At 47.1% G+C, this 19,221-nt stretch overlaps 1 protein-coding gene across 1 annotated transcript in view; it reads left to right on the top strand.

Annotated features, from left to right (window-relative positions):
• The window catches only part of LOC139581022 (unconventional myosin-Id), a 131,664-nt gene that overhangs the window by 21,741 nt on the left and 90,702 nt on the right, over positions 1 to 19,221 (top strand). The window contains exons 2-3 of the mRNA XM_071410323.1: positions 8,662 to 8,870; positions 9,537 to 9,630. Of these exons, the coding sequence (XP_071266424.1) occupies positions 8,662 to 8,870; positions 9,537 to 9,630 (303 nt within the window). The remainder of the gene's footprint in view (positions 1 to 8,661; positions 8,871 to 9,536; positions 9,631 to 19,221) is intronic.

Below are 19,221 nucleotides of genomic sequence, written 5' to 3'. Positions count from 1 at the left end.
TTGGCTGAAATCACCCAAAATGGCCTCAAATAACCCTTAACTACCAGTAGAAAAACTTTACTTATCCCTGAATCACCAGTTTCTATTTCTCTCATGAACTGCCCCATAAGTGTGAGAGAACCATAATCCCTGAAAGGTCGTACCCAGCATGCACTGGGCCAGATAAGCTGTAAATCATGTTATCAGTCTAAACAGAGACAGCAGAATGCTGCTTGATGGTATAGTCACAGAGAGAGAGAAAAGTGAAACAGCCGGATATTATCCAAGTCTTAATTACTGGAAGTCCCCAACAATTTTAAGCACTGATAACAGCCAGCCAACACGTGTTGTTGGATCTCTAGATACCGTTTTTGGCTAACACAGTGTCTGGCTGTGTCCAGAAACAACCCCTATCCCTTTTACCCCTAGGCATCGTCTGTAGATAAACAAATTATTGAATAGATCAGGGATGGGCAACTTGCAGCCTCCCTTTTTGTAGGCCTGTGCATCAATTCCCCCTCCCCCACTTGTTTTCTTTGGGAGGGGGGTTGTGCATCAGAGGTTCTTCTCTTGTTATGTCAGTCACTGACAGTCACTAAATTTAGCCCCATGTCAGCAAAAACATTTTCGATGGGTAAGTATGGCTGTAACGGTAGACTTATTCCTACTGAACCGTTCGGTACGTGGAAATTGGTTCAGTCTGCACTATGAACCCGAATGAATATAAAGAATAAATAAAACCCTCGCCATTGCCTCATGAGTAAATCTGAGCTGAAAAAACATTCTAGGCTATTCTGTTGAAACAACCACAGCCTATGTGAGCGTTGTAATCAAAATTCTAATCTTAACTGGCGAATTTCAAATTATTATTTTGTGAGGCGAACTCAAGTCCTTTTGTTCACCTGACCTAGAATTCCTTACATCAAATGCCGACTGCATTATCTACCAAGAGAATTCTCTTCGATTATAGTCATGGCCCCCCCCCCCCCAAGCAGATACCTCGACGGCCCTGAAAGAACTTCACTGGACTGTATGTAAACTGGAAACCGTATATCCTGAGGCTGCATTTATTGTAGCTGGGGATTTTAACAAAGCTAATCTGAGAACAAGGCTTTCTAAATTCTATTAGCATATCGAATGCGCGACACGAGCCGGTAGCATTCTGGACCATTGCTACACTAACTTCCGCGATGCATACAAAGCCCTCCCCCGCCCTCCCTTCGGCAAATCTGACCAAGACACCATTTTGTTGCTCCCAGCCTATAGACAGAAACTAAAACAGGAAACGCCCGTGCTCAGGTCTATCCAATGCTGGTCTGACCAATTTGGATTCCACGCTTCAAGATTGCTTCGATCATGTGGACTGGGATATGTTCCGGGCAGCCTCAGACAACAATACGCTGACTCTGCGAGCGAGTTTATTAGCAAGTGCATCGGTGATGTTGTACCCACAGTGACTATTAAAACCTTCCCTAACCAGAAACCGTGGATTGATGGCAGCATTCGCACAAAACTGAAAGCGCGAACCACCACTTTTAATCATGGCAAGGCGACTGGAAACATAACCGAATACAAACAGTGTAGCTATTCCCTCCACAAGGCAATCAAACAAGCAAAGTGTCAGTATAGAGACAGAGTAGAGTCGCAATTCAACAGCTCAAACACCAGACGTATGTGGCAGGGTCTACAGTCAATCACGGATTACAAAAAGAAAACCAACCCCGTCGCGGACTTCGACGTCTTGCTCCCAGACAAATTAAACAACTTCTTTGCTCGCTTTTTTGAGGACAATACAGTGCCACTGACATGGCCTGCTACCAAAGCCTGTGGGCTCTCCTTCACCCTGGCCAACGTGAGTAAAACATTTAAACGTGTTAACCCTTGCAAGACTACCGGCCCAGACAGCACCCCTAGCTGCGCAGACCAGCTGGCTGGTGTGTTTACGGACATATTCAATCAATCCATATTCCAGTCTGCTGTCCCCACATGCTTCAAGATGGCCACCATTGTTCCTGTTCCCAAGAAAGCTAAGGTAACTGAACTAAATCACTATCGCCCCGTAGCACTCACTTCTGTCATCATGAAGTGCTTTCAGAGACTTGTCAAGGATCATATCACCTCCACCCTACCTGATACTTTAGATCCACTCCAATTTGTTTACCGCCCCAATAGGTCCACAGACGACGCAATCGCCATCGCACTGCACACTGCCCTATCCCATCTGGACAAGAGGAATACCCATGTAATAAGAAGGCTGTTCATTGACTACAGCTCAGCATTTAACACCATAGTACCCTCCAAACTTGTCACTAAGCTCGAGACCCCCCGCCCTGTGCAACTGGGTCCTGGACTTTCTGACGGGCCGCCCCCAGGTGGTGAGGGTAGGAAACAACATCTCCAACCCGCTGATCCTCAACACTGGGGCCCCACAAGGGTGCATTCTCAGCCCTCTCCTGAACTCCCTGCTCACCCATAACTGCGTGGCCATGCACACCTCCAACTCAATCATCAAGTTTGCAGACGACACTACAGTGGTCGGCTTGATTACCAACAACGACGAGACGGCCTACAGGGGGAGGTGAGGGCCCTCGGAGTGTGGTGTCAGGAAAATAAACTCTCACTCAATGTCAACAAAACAAAGGAGATGATCGTGGACTTTAGGAAACAGCAGAGGGAGCATCCCCCCATCCACATCGACGGGACAGTAGTGGAGAAGGTAGAAAGTTTTAAGTTCCTCAGCGTACACATCACGGACAAACTGAAATGGTCCACCTACACAGGCAGCGTGGTGAAGAAGGCGCCTCAGCGCCTCTTCAACCTCAGGAGGCTGAAGAAATTTGGCTTGTCACCTAAAACACTCACAAACTTTTACAGATTCACAATCGAGAGCATCCTGTCGGGCTGCTCACAACCGCAAGGCTCTCCAGAGGGTTTGCCCAACGCATCACCATGGGAAAACTACCTGCCCTCCATGACACCTACAGCACCCAATGTCACAGGAAGGCCAAAAAGGTCAAGTACAACAACCACCCGAGCCACTGCCGGTTCATCCCGTTATCATCCAGAAGGCGAGGTCAGTACAAGTGCATCAAAGCTGGGACCGAGAGACTAAAAAACAGCTTCTATCTCAAGGCCATCAGACTGTTAAACAGCCATCACTAACACAGAGTGGCTGCTGCCAACATACAGACTCATCTCTGGCCACTTTAATACATTTAATAAATGGATTGTCACGTTCGTTATAGTGATGAGACCAAAGCGCAGCGTCATTTGAGTACATCTTCTTTAATGAAGAAAGAACACTGAACGAACTATACAAAAACAACAAAACGAACGTGAAGCTATATAATAATAGTGCTGACACAGGCAACTAACCATAGACAATCACCCACGAAATACTCAAGTGTATTAACCCGAACCATGAACACAGAACCGTGATTTTTAAAATGTATTTATTATAATTTTTTTAACCTTTTATTTAACTAGACAAGTCAGTTAAGAACAAATTCTTATTTTCAATGAAGGCCTAGGAACAGTGGGTTAACTGATTGCTCAGGGGCAGAACGACTTGGGTGTGGGTATGTTGGACTGTTACACCCCTATTGGTAAGTTAGTCTAGCGGCCAGCTATCTAAACTTGTAGTAATCATGGTCGAATTACTGACCGGGGGGGCCCCCATTGATTTTGTTAGTCACTCTCACTCCGATATCATATTAAAAACTCTAACATTTCTCTCCACTCTAGAATTGCAGGAAATTAGCGCAACAAAATTTTGCTTAGGGCCGACTCTGACTGTGGGTGTGGGTATGGATGTGGGTATGACTGTGGCTTTGCAAAACCGCCACTGCGGCCCCTCATGAGTTACGTTTTTTTTTTTTTGTGGACGCCACCCCCATCAGTGTGTGTGGCTTTGGGATGGTTATACGGACAGGATGAACTGACAGTCACAGTGTAGTAGACATTAACAAGTTCAGAGCCCAGGGCAGGTCTTGAGATTGATTGTTTGTGGTCTAGCCTGTGGTGTAGCCCTTCTCTGTACTGTATAAGGAGGCCCAGTCCCTATCACCTCTCTGACACGCAGTCAGTCACTTGAAATAGAGAGAACCAGTGTAAAAAGAAGAGAGCAGTAGAGGTCAAGTGAAAGCGACAGTCCCAAACTTTTGGCCACACCTTTACTCTCGAGTCCTGAATTCTCTTCCTCTCCCTTTCCGACCTCTCTTTCTCAATTCAAGGGCTTTATTGACATGGGAAACATATGTTAACATTTCCAAAGCAAGTGAAGTAGATAATAAACAATACAAATGTATAGTAAACATTAAGCTCACAGAAGGTCCAAAATAATGAAGACATTTCAAATGTCATTTTATGTATATATACAATGTGTCTCTCTCGCTCTCTTCTCTGCTCTCTCACTCTCTCTCTGGTCTCGGCCCCACTCCCCCCCCCCTCTCCCTCTCTCCTTCTGCTCCGGGCCCAGTTGTGAGGGGAAGTGTATCTGACTGGCACGGCCCACAGCCTTGATCTCTCTCCAGCAGGACCCCTCCTTAGAGCTGCCGGGAAACGGAAGGAAAGGGAGGAGAAGGAGGGGAGGGGTTACCATAGAACCCTCCCACCCACCTCCAATTATTCTAAAGAACATAGCCCGGGACCCGAAGGCCCACAACGTTTCCCAACCTCCCAGAAACATCCACACAATGTTTAGCCTACACTCCCACTCCAGTCTGTTTTATCTTTTCAGCCATCTCTCTGTGTTACTGAAATTCCCCAGAATGAGAACACACTCTCCCACAGATGTCTCTCATCATAATACACACACAATTGATTCTGTTTTTGGACTGATGCCCTCTGATACCAACTATAGATTATGATGGAATAGGACGTTAATCATAATATCTATTTATAAAAGCCAGATATTGGGAAAACATTAGGTCACTGCTGGGATTTTACCAGACACTGTCTGTATTGTTGAAACTGGGTGGGACATTGTTTTCACATGAATAATAATTTAGTTTAGTTGTACCGCAAACAGATGAGGATATTTCTTTGCCTATCATTCGTTTTTTTCCTGTTCCATACAGGTTGTTATTGGGTGTGGATGGAAACCAAACCACAATGACAAAATAACACTCCCTAGTGATGTTCTCGATAACACTGAAATTCGGACTTCAGTATTTCCCCACGTCCCATCTGAAAGCTGGGCCTACAGTAACCTATTAAGTAGATTCACCTTCAATTATTATGCTGTCAAGTAGTTGATTTCCCTCCAACTGAGATCACAGATAGATCACTCCCAGCTGGTCGTTGATTGTATACATTCCCACAGAAGCCATTGGACACGTGCACTTTAAGTGGGCAGCTCTCTTTGTTGGCACAGGGTATGTAGGGAGAAGGAGGCCTATCTGTGCTTCTTAGACAAAGACCCCCAATTGACGTCTGAACAATGGAGCAGGCAGTGCACACAGCAACATTCCGCCCTGGAGGATGGCACAATAGCTCTTTCTCCAGTGCCAGTTCAAAGCCAGGGCAATTGGGTTTTGCGGCAAAGGAGCGTAAAGAAACGACATCGAACATATCAAATCCACATGGATCACAATGACACATACAGTTATAGAGTACAATGTGCTGGCACATCAAGTCGTAGGGCTGACTCGCACCAGGGGAGGTGCCAGGCTGCCAGCCTGCCCACCACTTCAACAGGCCCTGCCTGGGGACACAATGCCACCCTGGGCACACGAGCACAGTGTCTTGGTGTCACCCATGCCCAGTGGTGCGTGGGGTTGATGACATGAGGGCTCACACATGGCTGGGTGCAGAAGAATGAGCTCATCGCCGCCTGTTGACCTGTCAGAGAATTAGCGGTGGCGTGCTTGTTTGTGGAAGTGGCTAATTGTAGTTTCTGTGTAGTTTAATTCAGCTCTTCGTTTGTTCTCTGTTCTCATTTAATATCTAAAGCCACTCTTTCTGTTTGTACAGTTCTACAACAACCCGTGTGTCACGCCCTGACCTTAGAGAGCCGTTTTATTTCTCTATTTGGTTAGGTCAGGGTGTGATTTGGGTGGGCATTCTATGTTTTCTATTTCTTTGTTTTTGGCCCGAGTGTGGTTCCCAATCAGAGGCAGCTGTCTATCGTTGTCTCTGATTGGGAATCATACTTAGGCAGCCTTTTCCCCCACCTAATGTTGTGGGTAATTTATTATTTTCCGTGCGTGTTTTGTGTGCGCCACGGTTGCGTCACGTTCGGTTTCTGTTTACCTGTTGTTTTTTTTTGTGAAGGTTTGACTTTATTAAAGATGTGGAATTGCAAGCTGCGCCTCAGCTCCTCTATGACAGGGAGTTTGAAGACGGTGAACGTGACACCGTGTTTATATGTTGTGGCTCTCCTCAACTGCTCTGTCAATGTTTTGTAGATCGCTCTGCTCTGTTTATCTTTCAGATATGGGCAGTATCTAACATCACCAATGCAGTTGCTTTATTGGAGTCCGAATCAAACGGGATCCAAGAACATTATTCAGGCTGAACCACTATGTGATCGTTTCAACGACGTTAAAGATTGTGGACAGATATTAGCAGGCTAAAAAATTCCACGTTCATTGAATGCCAAGGTTTCCAGGGACTCAAGGACATGGATAACCAGGGCTGTAGTAAAGTTTGTTATCGTTGTTAAGATCGTTATAACCACTAACCGGGTCGTTATAACACTGTAAAAGAGGATCTGTCCTCAATGGCTGACCATGGCTAAAACAGGTTCAATCAAATATGTGCATCAATGCAGAGGGTCACTCTCAGGACAAGCAGTGATTCTGAAGGAGTATAGTACATATGCTGTATTATATTGTTAGTGTAGGCCTCTGGAACCCAGGGACACCAGGTGGAACCCTGGGGCCAGAGCAGAGGTAGGCCTGATTGGGGTGTAGCTGAGTAGAAAGGCCCTATTCTTTTGTGTAGGAGGGGGAAGAAACCCTGGTCCACTCAGAGAAGGAAGGAAGTGAGGCAGGCTGCCTGAGGGCGTAGAGAGAGAAGGCCCAGGTCAAGTCTCTCGCTCTCTCTCTCTCTCTCTCGTCTGCACAGCTCACTGCTCGAGGATCAGTGTGGCTCGTTGGGTGTAGGTTTTAGAGTTGGGGCCCCACCATACCTTTTGAGCACCGGGTCCTGTCCCATCTCAAAACCACCACCGAAGCCCTCCTTGCCAAGAGGTCTGTGGACGACCTCTTGGGCCTTCGCTACATCCTCCAACACCTCGACAACCCAAGGACATACATAAGGATATTGTTTGTGGACTTTAGCTCAACACAATCATTCCGGACCTGCTGCAGCACAAACTCACCCAGCTGATCGTATCTGACTCCATCAGGATACAGCGCATTAAGATGGGGGGGGGCGGGGACGTATTTCAGCACGGGGGCACCACAGCATTGCATGCTTTCCACCCTCCTTTACTCACTCTACGCCAATGACTGCACCTCCGATGACACAAACTACTCCAATGGCGACAGGTCCAAGTAATGTGGCCTGGTGCAGTCAACAACCTGGAACTTAGCACAGTCAAAACCGTGGAGATGGTGGTTGACTTCTGGAAGTGACAAATCTGGTATCGGTTCTACACGTCCATCTCACCTCTTCTATCACCGTTTTGGGTCTGCGTCCGACCGCAGCAGGGGAAAACTGAAGCGCAACGTCCAGTCTGAGGAGAAGGTCATCAGCTGTCACCTGCCCACCGTCAAGGTCAGATCATCGCCCACCCCAGAAACCCCGTTTTGCAAAGACTCCGCTCTGGCAGAGGGTTTAGGTCAATCATGACCAAAAGCCGCCCTCCACCTGAACAGTTTCCTCCCCACGTGCTGTGGCCCTCATCAACCGGCCATCGGGCTCATAGGGATGAAGTGACTTTGCATCGGGCCGAACACTGCACCTTGCCATCAATGGCCTCTAATACTAACAACCGCACTATACTGCGTTTGCACTATGTACACCTCTGCACAACACTGTATATGCACTGGATACATTCACCTTGGCAGCATCCCTCTCTCTGCTTAGATACAGTATATCCCCCTCTCTAAATGGTATATTCCCACTGCAATCAGTCTAAACTGCGTAGTTTTATGTTTACTGTACTGATATTGCATATTCTGTAGGATGTCTATGTGGAATACAGATGCGTGTCTATGTATTCTGTTTCTGTATTGTCTATTGCTGGCAGCACCTTCACTCTAAAGCAAATTCTGGTTGTGTGTAAATGTACACGGTGAAAAAAGTTGATTCTCATAGTAGGACCATGTGTCTGGTACATTGTATGTAACTTATAGGCGAAATGTTTACCCCACACACTCACGCACACAAGTATGCACACACACACACATCCCTCTAGGCTGCAGACCACCATAGAAAGCTATCATCGTCTGACGTAAAGCGGTGTAGTGTTGAAGGGGGGGATAGACATATAGAGAGAGATGCAAACATGACCTGGTATAGCCTGAGTCTCTGCTGCTTTTTGGTGCTAAAATGTTACTTTGGACTATGCTACTGAACTGCATTTGTGGTGCTGTTTATTACGGTATGTTTTTTAAATAAGTGGCCTTTTTCTAAATAGTATACCTGTCCCTGTCCTGTAACAGTCGTATGACTCAGCGGTATGGCATCATGTTGTCAGGTGACGGTGAGTTCCCTTCTCTCGTGTGGCTGCAGGTTTGAGAAGGGACGTATCTACACCTACATCGGCGAGGTGGTGGTGTCGGTTAACCCTTACCGCGCCATGAACATCTACGGCCGAGACACCATCGAGCAGTACAAGGGCCGGGAGCTGTACGAGCGACCACCACATCTCTTCGCCATTGCAGACGCAGCCTACAAAGCCATGAAGAGGAGGAACAAGGACACCTGTATTGTCATCTCAGGTAACGGGGGGAGCCCTCTAAACGGCCAACCAAATCACAAAGTTATCTGTCTAGTGAACTAATTCCAGCATATAAATACATCGCTAACATATTATAAGCTTTGTAATAGGACATTCATAAGGCCTCATACATGCTTATAAGAAGTAATACATGTGCATATAACACTGGTTCAGGTCAAGTCACGTCTTCCTGGATGCCAACTTAGATTTTGTTTGAAAATGTAGCTTTAAAGTTCAAACTTAATGTTCTCTCAAAATATTTTTGTAATGTCTGACTTTTGCTCTAATGTTTTCTGGCTGGAGTAATGTGAGATTTGTAATTTAGGTGGAGAGTATTTTGGGGGAAATCGATATGACCCTGTTTAGTTGAAAATAGCAGGGTCAACGTGGCCTTCTTTCTAAGAAAACAAGCCTAGTAACCGTACAAGCTGTGACGGCATGGTGAAAGTATTTGGTTGATAAAGCGCCACTTAGTGGTGAAGAGAGGAATATTCTGTCTCGAATGGCTCAAAACCCAAAACTCACCTCAAAAAAGGCCATGATAATGGAGATCACATTTTAGAGGTTCCAATTGGATTCAAATCTGAAATGTCACGTACACTGCAGTACAAAGCTATAGCAAATGATGACACTATATAACACAAATAATTATGTTTTTCCATTGCAGGGGAGAGTGGAGCCGGAAAGACGGAAGCCAGCAAATACATCATGCAATACATCGCTGCTATAACAAACCCCGGTCAAAGAGCTGAGGTCGAAAGGTGAGAAATTATTGCCATTAAGTTGCCATTTTAACCTTCTCAGAATGTCCCTTTTTAAAATCTGGATTATGTAACTTTTTGGGTGACCTGACCAAATTCGCATAGGAATGTGACCCACCGCCTCAATTCGGTCTTATGTAGCAAAATTTGAAATTGTGTTTTTTACATTGGATAAAAGTAGAGCTAGAAAGTGATATATCATACACTGTAGCTGAGCAATAATGGAAAAGCAATTATGCTTTGGATGTTGCTAAACTTGTAATCCCACTTTTGAGAAAATGGCCCTTCACTGTTTCGGTACACCAACTGGAGAGCTCTTCTTTGTCTACACCCATTCAGCATCGTTCACGCCCTCTTAAGCCTTAGCTCCACCCATCTCTTTAAGGACTCACATGTGAGGCCATGTGCTAAACAGAGTGAGCAAAACAATTAACCATAATCCTAACCCATACTACAAGCAATACAAACTGATTGTTATAGCTAGCCACCATGCATGAATCTGCATGTAGTTAAAGCTAACCAACTACACTACCGGTCAAACGTTTTAGAACACCTACTCATTCAAGGGTTTTTCTTTATTTTTACTATTTTCTACATTGTAGAATAATAGTGAAGACATCAAAACTATGAAATAACACATATGGAATCATGTAGTCACCAACAAAGTGTTAAACAAATCTAAATATATTTTATATTTGAGGTTCTTCAAAAAGCCACCCTTTGCCTTGATGACAGAAAGGATTATCCACACGTACTTAGCAGCTCATGTTATAGACAGAAGCATGCTACATATCAGACCAATCCGAACTCCTCTCTCGGCATGTCCAGCCCATCCATTATCTCCGCCAATCATGGCTAGCGGGAAGGTTCCTGTCTTTTTCCATCGCTAAACCAACTAGGCTCATAATTTAAAAGAATGTATTTACAGATGGCATACAAGTTTGTTATTAAGGCACATGAAAGTTCACATGTTTACGTTCAAATGCATCTCCTGTGACGTGTGACGTACACCTAGCTTCTTGAAACAGGTCACAAATGTGTTATAGATCTGTCATTCTCACTGAAAGCAAGTCTGAGAAGCGGTAGATCTGAAAATAATTTAAATTAGTTTTGAAGTTGCATTGGTATTCACTGCAATGTTGTAGTTCCCAAGGTATGTCAATTCTGATTAGCCAATAGGCTTTCATGATTGTGCAGGCGTTTCATATGATTAGTTCAGCGCAAGACTACCCGCCTCGCCTCTCCTGCTGAAGATGAGCGATTTGTTTTCACATGGCTAGCGGCTAGCAAGCCTTCTTTCGTTATTTAAAAGGGTGCTAAAATGTCATCAGCTAAGATAAATAAGGTAATTGTGTGCTTGTTTATTGCGTCTTGGACAAGGGAATATGGATTTGTTTTACTGAAGGACTGGTCTGTTTGCGCTCCCTGTTGTAAACTGTCGTTTGTCGGACATCAAGTGCATGGCGTCATTTTGAAACAGAGACATGAGAAAAACTTCAAGGACGAGGCGGACAAGACTGAAGGAATCAAGAGGGCCGTGTCCAGGATTGAAAAGCAAACCAGTGGGTTTACAAATCTACGTGCAGTCAAAAATCAAGCTACAAATGGGAGCTATAAAGTTGAGCAGTGCATCGCTAAACGTGGAAAGCCATTTACTAAATGGGGAATATATCAAGGAGGCTTTCCTCAGTAGTTTGCAGGTTTTATTTGATGGATTGCCTAACAAAGACTGTCACGTTCGTCGTAATGATTAGACCAAGGTGCAGCGTGAGTAGAGTTCCACATCATTTTAATAAATCGAAACTCACTGAACAAAACAACAAACAAACAACCAAACGGAAACGTGAAGCTACTGATGTGCACTAAGGCAACTAGACATAGACAAGATCCCACAACACAAATGAGGAAAATGGCTACCTAAATATGATCCCCAATCAGAGACAACGATAAACAGCTGTCTCTGATTGGGAACCATATCAGGCCAACATAGACATACAAAAACCCCATGACATACAAAAACCCTAGACATACAAAAACTAGAGTACCCACCCTAGTCACACCCTGACCTAACCAAAATATATATAAAAACAGAGATATCTAAGGTCAGGGCGTGACAAAGACACAATCATCTCAAAGAAAGAAGACATGCTTGTGTCTGCCAGAAATGTCGAAAGGCTCGTTACCGAGATGGTTGAAAATGTAATGGAGCGGCAAACTGTAGAGTTAAAAGATGCACCTGTGTTTAGTGTGGCTCTTGATGAGTGTGGATGTGAATGGCATTCCACGTCTGGCAGTTGTTACAAGATACTGTGGCTCAGAGCAGGTACGTGAGGAGATGCTTTGTCTAAAACCCATGCATGGTACGACTAAAGGGGAAGATGTAGCAAAAGCCTTCACAGATCATTTTGAGAAGAGTGGTGTCGATTTATTTAAAACATATTCGCTATTACAACTGACCGTGCCCCCGCTATGGTGGGGAAACATAAAGGATTCGCAAAGCTGACTGAAGATAAGATTGGCCACCCCGTGGTTAAATGTCACTGTATCATTCACCAAGTTAATTTGTGTTCCAAGATCAAGCCCGTGGTGCTAAGGGACAGCGCCACTGGTTAGTGAGCTATGGAATTCTTCCGTTTGTGGGCAATTAGATATTCAACAGACACAATTAGTTGTAATGCACATATGGCAATCATTACTGGCACTCAGATCTTTAGAAATGGTAGGATAAATTGTAAATTGGCACACCGTTCCGAAAAGGTTGCCGACCCCCTGCTCTACACTATACTTGTTTTGCCACATAAACTGAAATTAGGCGAATTATTAGAATCTTAAAATGCCTCTTTTCCGGATGTTGAAAGCAGGTTCATTTTCGGTTCTGAAAGAGTCTGGTGTGCTAAGCTCTGGGAATAGATCAATGACATTGAATGGCCTGGGATCCCCTTGGAGAGATTTGAGAACCACTACTTCACTATACAGTACTGTGCTGTCTAAACTTGGGAAACTGGACCAACTCGAGGCCAGTCCCTATTTCTATGCTTCCCGTTCTCAAGTTTTGTTTTTGCGTCTTTTACTTTAGGTTTTGTACACCAGCTTCAAATAGCTGAAAATACAAAATTTTTGGTTATGGGAATATATTTCACAGCGGTTTAGATGGTACAATGATTCTCTACACTATACTTTCTTGTTTTGACACAAAAACAGAAATTAGGCGAACTATTTGAATTTTAGCAACCAGGAAATGGCGAAGTGATATAGTGCATCTTTAACAATCTGAGAGTGCAGAAGTAACCAGAAATTATGGCCTGTGAGTGTGATGAAACTGTAGGTAAAGGTATTGACCACCATATCAACAGTGGAATGTACTTGGAGTGTGGAAGTGTGAGAAAGAAAAAGAGCTTTGCCACAGGAATTTAGTGGCATATCCTTATAGGCCTTATTTGCTAAGGTACACGTGCAGTTTCAATGTAAACAGCAAGCAATGTCACCGCAGGTCTTGCATATGTACAGTATCTCATATCAGGTCTTGACTAGTTATAATTTATAACTACAGTGACCCGAAGAGCAAATCTCTTGTAGGCATTGGTTGAGGCTCAATGTTAAATTCAAATCTCCTTACCATCATATCTAAGCCAATTCTGGACGAAAAAATAGTTTTCGGTTCTGAATGAATGTTGAAAATACTTTCTCAACTTTTTTTTACTGTACTGTAATGTACTGCACTCTGCTATGCTTTACTCTTTTTACTGCAGTGGTTCTGAAACCTCTCATTTGGGACCCCCAGACGTTTCAAGTTTTAATGTCACATGCACAAGTACAGTAAAATGCCTTTCTTGCAAACTCAAAACCCAACAATGAAATAATCAATAACAATGGATTACTAGAAAAAAACACACAAGAAATACTGTATTAAATACACAATTAAGTAAGTAGGCATACTATATACAAGAAATCTTTTTTTAAAGTCAGTTCCAATAATATATTTAAAATGTGCAGGGATACTAGAGTGATGGGGGTAGATATGTACAGTTGAAGTCGGAAGTTTACAAAGACTTTTGTAAAAGTAGGCCTAACCTAGGCCTAACCAGGTTGGAGTCATTAAAACTCGTTTTTCAACCACTCCACAAATTTCTTGTCAACAAACTATAGTTTTGGCAAGTCGGTTAGGACATCTACTTTGTGCATGACACAAGTAATTTTTCCAACAATTGTTTACAGACAGATTATTTCACTTATAATTCACTGGATCACAATTCCAGTGGGTCAGAAGTTTACATACACTAAGTTGACTGTGCCTTTAAACAGCTTGGAAAATTCCAGAAACTGATGTCATGGCTTTAGAAGCTTCTGATAGGCTAATTGATAGCATTTGAGTCAATTGGAGGTGTACCTTGGATGTATTTCAAGGCCTACCTTCAAACTCAGTGCCTCTTTGCTTGACATCATGGGAAAATCAAAAGAAATCAGCCAAGACCTAAAAAAAAAAAATTGTAGACCTCCACAAGTCTGGTTCATCCTTAGGAGCAATTTCAAAACCCCTGAAGGTACTGCGTTCATCTCTACAAACAACAGTACGCAAGTATAAACACCATGGGACCATGCAGCTGTCATACCGCTCAGGAAGGAGACGTGTTCTGTCTCCTAGAGATGAACGTACTTTGGTGCGAAAAGTGAAAATCAATCCCAGAACAACAGCAATGTCACGCGGGACTAAGTGGGTGAAAAGAATCAGACGCAGAGAGAGAGCCGCTTGGAAAAAACTATTCCTTTTACTGCTTAACAAAATATGAAGCCCGAACATACAGGGCGCAGAAAAACACTTGCAACAACCCAACATACAACGCACGTAACAAAAAACAATCCCGCACAAAACAAGGGCGGGTCAAACTCCTAAATATAGGGAAGCTCATTACGTAACAAAAAACCACAGGTGCAAATAATCAGAAAACACAAACAGACAAACGAAAAAGGGATCGGTGGCGGCTAGTAGGACGGTGACGACGACCGCCGAGCACCGCCCGAACAGGCAGGGGAGCCAACTTCGGCGGAAGTCGTGACATTACCCCCCTCCTGACGCGCGGCTCCCGCAGCGCGCCGCCACCGTCCTCGAGGACGACCCGGAGGGCGAGGTGCCGGGCGATCCGGGTGGAGGCGGTGGAAGTCTCTCAGAAGAGAAGGATCTAAAATGTCCCCCACCGGAACCCAGCATCTCTCCTCCGGACCGTACCCCTCCCAGTCCACGAGGTACTGTAGGCCCCTCACCCGGCGTCTCGAGTCCAGAATGGCACGTACTGTGTACGCCGGGGACCCCTCGATCTCCAGAGGGGGTGGAGGGACCTCAGGCACCTCACCTTCTTGCAGGGGACCAGCCACCACCGGCCTGAGGAGAGACACATGAAACGAGGGGTTAATACGGTAATACCTAGGAAGTTGTAACCTATAACACACCTCGTTTATTCTCCTCAGGACTTTAAACGGCCCCACACACTGCGGCCCCAGCTTCCGACAGGGCAGGCGGAGAGGCAGGTTTCGTGTCGAGAGCCAGACCCTGTCCCCCGGTGTGAACACGGGGGCCTCACTGCGGTGCTGGTCAGCGCTCCTCTTCTGCCGTTGTCCTGCTAACCTTAGCGATTCCTGGACGGCTTTCCAGGTGTCCTTGGAGCGCTGTACCTATTCCTCTACCACAGGAGCCTCGGTCTGACTCTGATGCCATGGGGCCAGGACCGGCTGGTAACCTAACACACACTCAAACGGGGACATGTTCGTTGAGGAGTGGCGGAGGGAGTTCTGAGCGAGCTCAGCCCAAGGAACATACCTCGCCCACTCACCAGGCCGGTCCCGGCAATATGACCGCAGAAACCTGCCCACATCCTGGTTTACGCGCTCCACCTGCCCATTACTCTCGGGGTGAAAACCCGAGGTCAAGCTGACCGAGACCCCCAGTCTTTCCATAAACGCCCTCCAAACTCTGGACGTGAATTGGGGGCCCCGATCAGAAACGATGTCCTCAGGCACCCCATAGTGCCGGAAGACATGGGTAAACAAGGCCTCCGCAGTCTGCAGGGCCGTAGGGAGACCGGGCAACGGGATGAGACGGCAGGACTTAGAGAACCGATCCACAACGACCAAAATCGTAGTACTTCCCTGGGACGGGGGAAGATCGGTAAGAAAGTCCACCGATAAGTGTGTCCACGGCCGTTGTGGAACGGGGAGGGGCTGTAACTTCCCTCTAGGCAAGTGCCGAGGAGCCTTGCTCTGAGCGCACACCGAACAGGAGGAGACATAAAATCTCACGTCCTTAGCCAACGTGGGCCACCAGTATCTCCCTCTAAGACTCCGCACTGTCCTCTCGATGCCAGGATGACCCGAGGAGGGGAGAGTATGAGCCCAACGGATTAGCTTATCCCGGACCCCCCTCGGCACGTACTGAACCCCCGCTGGACAATTTGGGGGGGTCTGCTCTAAACGTGAGGCTCTCTCTATCTCCGCGTCCAACTCCCATACCACCGGTGCCACGAGACATGAAGGTGGAATGATGAGAGTTGGCTCAACGGACCGCTCCTCGGTATCATAGAGACGGGACAGTGCGTCAGCTTTGGTGTTTTGGGAGCCTGGTCGGTACGAGATGGTGAACTGAAACCGAGTGAAAAACATGGCCCATCTAGCCTGACGCGGATTTAGTCTCCTCGCTTCCCGGATGTACTCGAGATTACGATGGTCAGTCCAGATGAGAAAAGGGTGTTTCGCCCCCTCAAGCCAATGTCTCCACACCTTCAGAGCTTTGACTATAGCTAACAACTCCCGGTCCCCCACGTCATAGTTTCGCTCCGCCGTACCGAGCTTCCTCGAAAAGAAAGCACAAGGGCGGAGCTTGGGTGGTACGCCAGAGCGCTGGGACAGCACGGCCCCGACCCCCGCCTCGGACGCGTCCACCTCCACTATGAACGCTAAAGAGGGGTCCGGATGCGCCAACACGGGCGCATTGGTGAACAGCTCCTTCAGACGACTGAAAGCTCTGTCCGCCTCTGCTGACCAACGCAAGCGCACCGGTCCTCCCCTCAGCAGTGAGGTAATGGGAGCAGCCACCTGACCAAAACCCCGGATAAACCTCCGGTAGTAATTGGCAAACCCTAAAAACCGCTGCACCTCTTTCACCGTGGTCGGAGTCGGCCAATTACGCACGGCTGTAACGCGGTCATCCTCCATCACCACTCCGTAGGTGGAAATACGATAACCCAGGAAGGAAACGGCCTGTTTGAAGAACTCACATTTCTCCGCCTTGCAATACAGGTCATGCTCCAGCAGTCGCCCAAGTACCTTACGCACCAGAGACACATGCGCCGCGCGTGTGGCAGAGTAGATCAAGATGTCATCAATGTACACTACCACTCCCTGCCCGAGCAGGTCTCGGAGAATCTCATCTACGAAGGATTGAAAGACAGCTGGAGCATTTTTCAACCCATATGGCATGACGCGGTACTCATAATGGCCAGATGTAGTACTAAATGCGGTTTTCCACTCATCTCCTCCCCGGATACACACCAGATTATACGCACTCCTCAGGTCCAATTTTGTGAAGAAGCGTGCCCCGTGAAATGATTCCACCGCCGTAGCGATGAGAGGTAGTGGGTAACTAAACCCCACTGTGATGGAATTTAGACCTCGATAATCAATGCACGGGCGTAAACCGCCATCCTTCTTCTTCACAAAAAAGAAACTCGAGGAGACAGGTGATGCAGAGGGCCGAATGTATCCCTGTCCCAGTGATTCAGTAACATATGTTTCCATAGCCGCTGTCTCCGCCTGAGATAATGGATACACGTGACTCCTAGGAAGTGCAGCGTTCTCCAGGAGGTTTATCGCGCAGTCCCCTCCACGATGGGGTGTTAATTGGGTCGCCTTCTTTTTACTGAAGGCGATAGCCAAATCGGCATATTCAGAGGGAATGCGCACGGTGGAAACCTGGTCTGGACTCTCCACCGTAGTCGCACCGACGCCAACTCCTATACACCTGCCTGAACACTCCTCGGACCACCTCTTAAGAGCCCCCTGTTGCCAGGAAATCACCGGGTTGTGCTGGGCTAACCAGGGAATTCCCAACACCACTGGAAACGCAGGTGAGTCGATAAGGAACAGACTAATCTGCTCCTTATGACTACCCTGCGTTACCATGTCCAGTGGTACCGTGGCCTCCCTGACCATCCCTGACCCTAATGGTCGGCTATCTAAGGAGTGCACGGGGAAAGGTAGGTCTAACGACACAAGAGGAATCCCTATCCTTAATGCGAGCCCCCGATCTATAAAATTCCCAGCTGCGCCTGAATCGACTAGCGCCTTATGCTGTAGAGAGGGAAAAAACCCGGGGAAAGAGGTTAACACATACATATGACTGACAGGAAGCTCTGGGTAAGTCTGGTGCTGACTCACCTGGGGTGATCGAGTAGTGTTCCGCCTGCCCTCCCGACTCCCAGAAGAGTTCCTCCAGCACCGGTCGGCCGTGTGCCCTCGTCAACCACAACTGGTGCAGGAGAAACCTCCTCCTCCGGTCCCCCTTGACGCTGCCCCCCCTAACTCCATAGGGATAGGAGCAGGAGGGCTAGGGGATGGAAACGACAGGACCTGTTCCGAACGTCCGCGGGCAGCCAGCAGGTTGTCGAGACGGATGGCCATGTCAATGAGTTCATCCAGCGTGAGTGTGGTGTCCCGACACGCTAGCTCCCTGCGGACGTCCTCCCTAAGGCTACATCGGAAATGGTCTATTAAGGCCCTGTCGTTCCACCCTGCTCCTGCGGCCAAGGTCCTGAACTCCAGGGCGAAGTCCTGTACGCTCCTCGTCTCCTGACGCAGGTGGAACAGCCGTTCACCCGCCGCACGACCCTCTGGTGGGTGGTCAAAAACAGCTCGGAATCGGCGGGTGAACTCAGGGTAATGATCCCTCGCCGAGTCTGGGCCATTCCACACTGCTTTGGCCCACTCGAGAGCTCGTCCAGTCAAACAGGAGACGAGGGCGCTCACGCTCTCCTCTCCGGAGGGAGTAGGATGAACGGTCGCCAGGTAAAGCTCCAGCTGGAGAAGGAAACCCTGACACCCGGCCGCCGTTCCATCATACTCCCGTGGAAGCGCCAGCCGAAGAGCCCCGGAGCCGGATGTGGTAACAGGAACAGGAGGTGTTGGGGGAGGGGGTGCTGGAGATGAGGTAGGAAGGCCACTCCTCTCCCATCGATCCATCCTCTCCATCATTTGGTCCATCGCTGACCCAATTCTGTGGAGAACACTGGTGTGATGGAGGACTCGTTCCTCCATCGATGGGAGAGGAGACGCGGCTGCTCCTGCTGATTCCATATGCGGGTGCGGGATTCTGTCACGCGGGACTAAGTGGGTGAAAAGAATCAGACGCAGAGAGAGAGCCAATTGGAAAAAACTATTCCTTTTACTGCTTAACAAAATATGAAGCCCGAACATACAGGGCGCAGAAAAACACTTGCAACAACCCAACATACAACGCACGTAACAAAAAACAATCCCGCACAAAACAAGGGCGGGTCAAACTCCTAAATATAGGGAAGCTCATTACGTAACAAAAAAACCACAGGT

This window comes from Salvelinus alpinus, chromosome 7 (assembly GCF_045679555.1).
Source record: "Salvelinus alpinus chromosome 7, SLU_Salpinus.1, whole genome shotgun sequence".
Lineage (NCBI taxonomy): Eukaryota > Metazoa > Chordata > Actinopteri > Salmoniformes > Salmonidae > Salvelinus > Salvelinus alpinus.
This window is presented reverse-complemented; position numbering and strand designations above follow the sequence as displayed.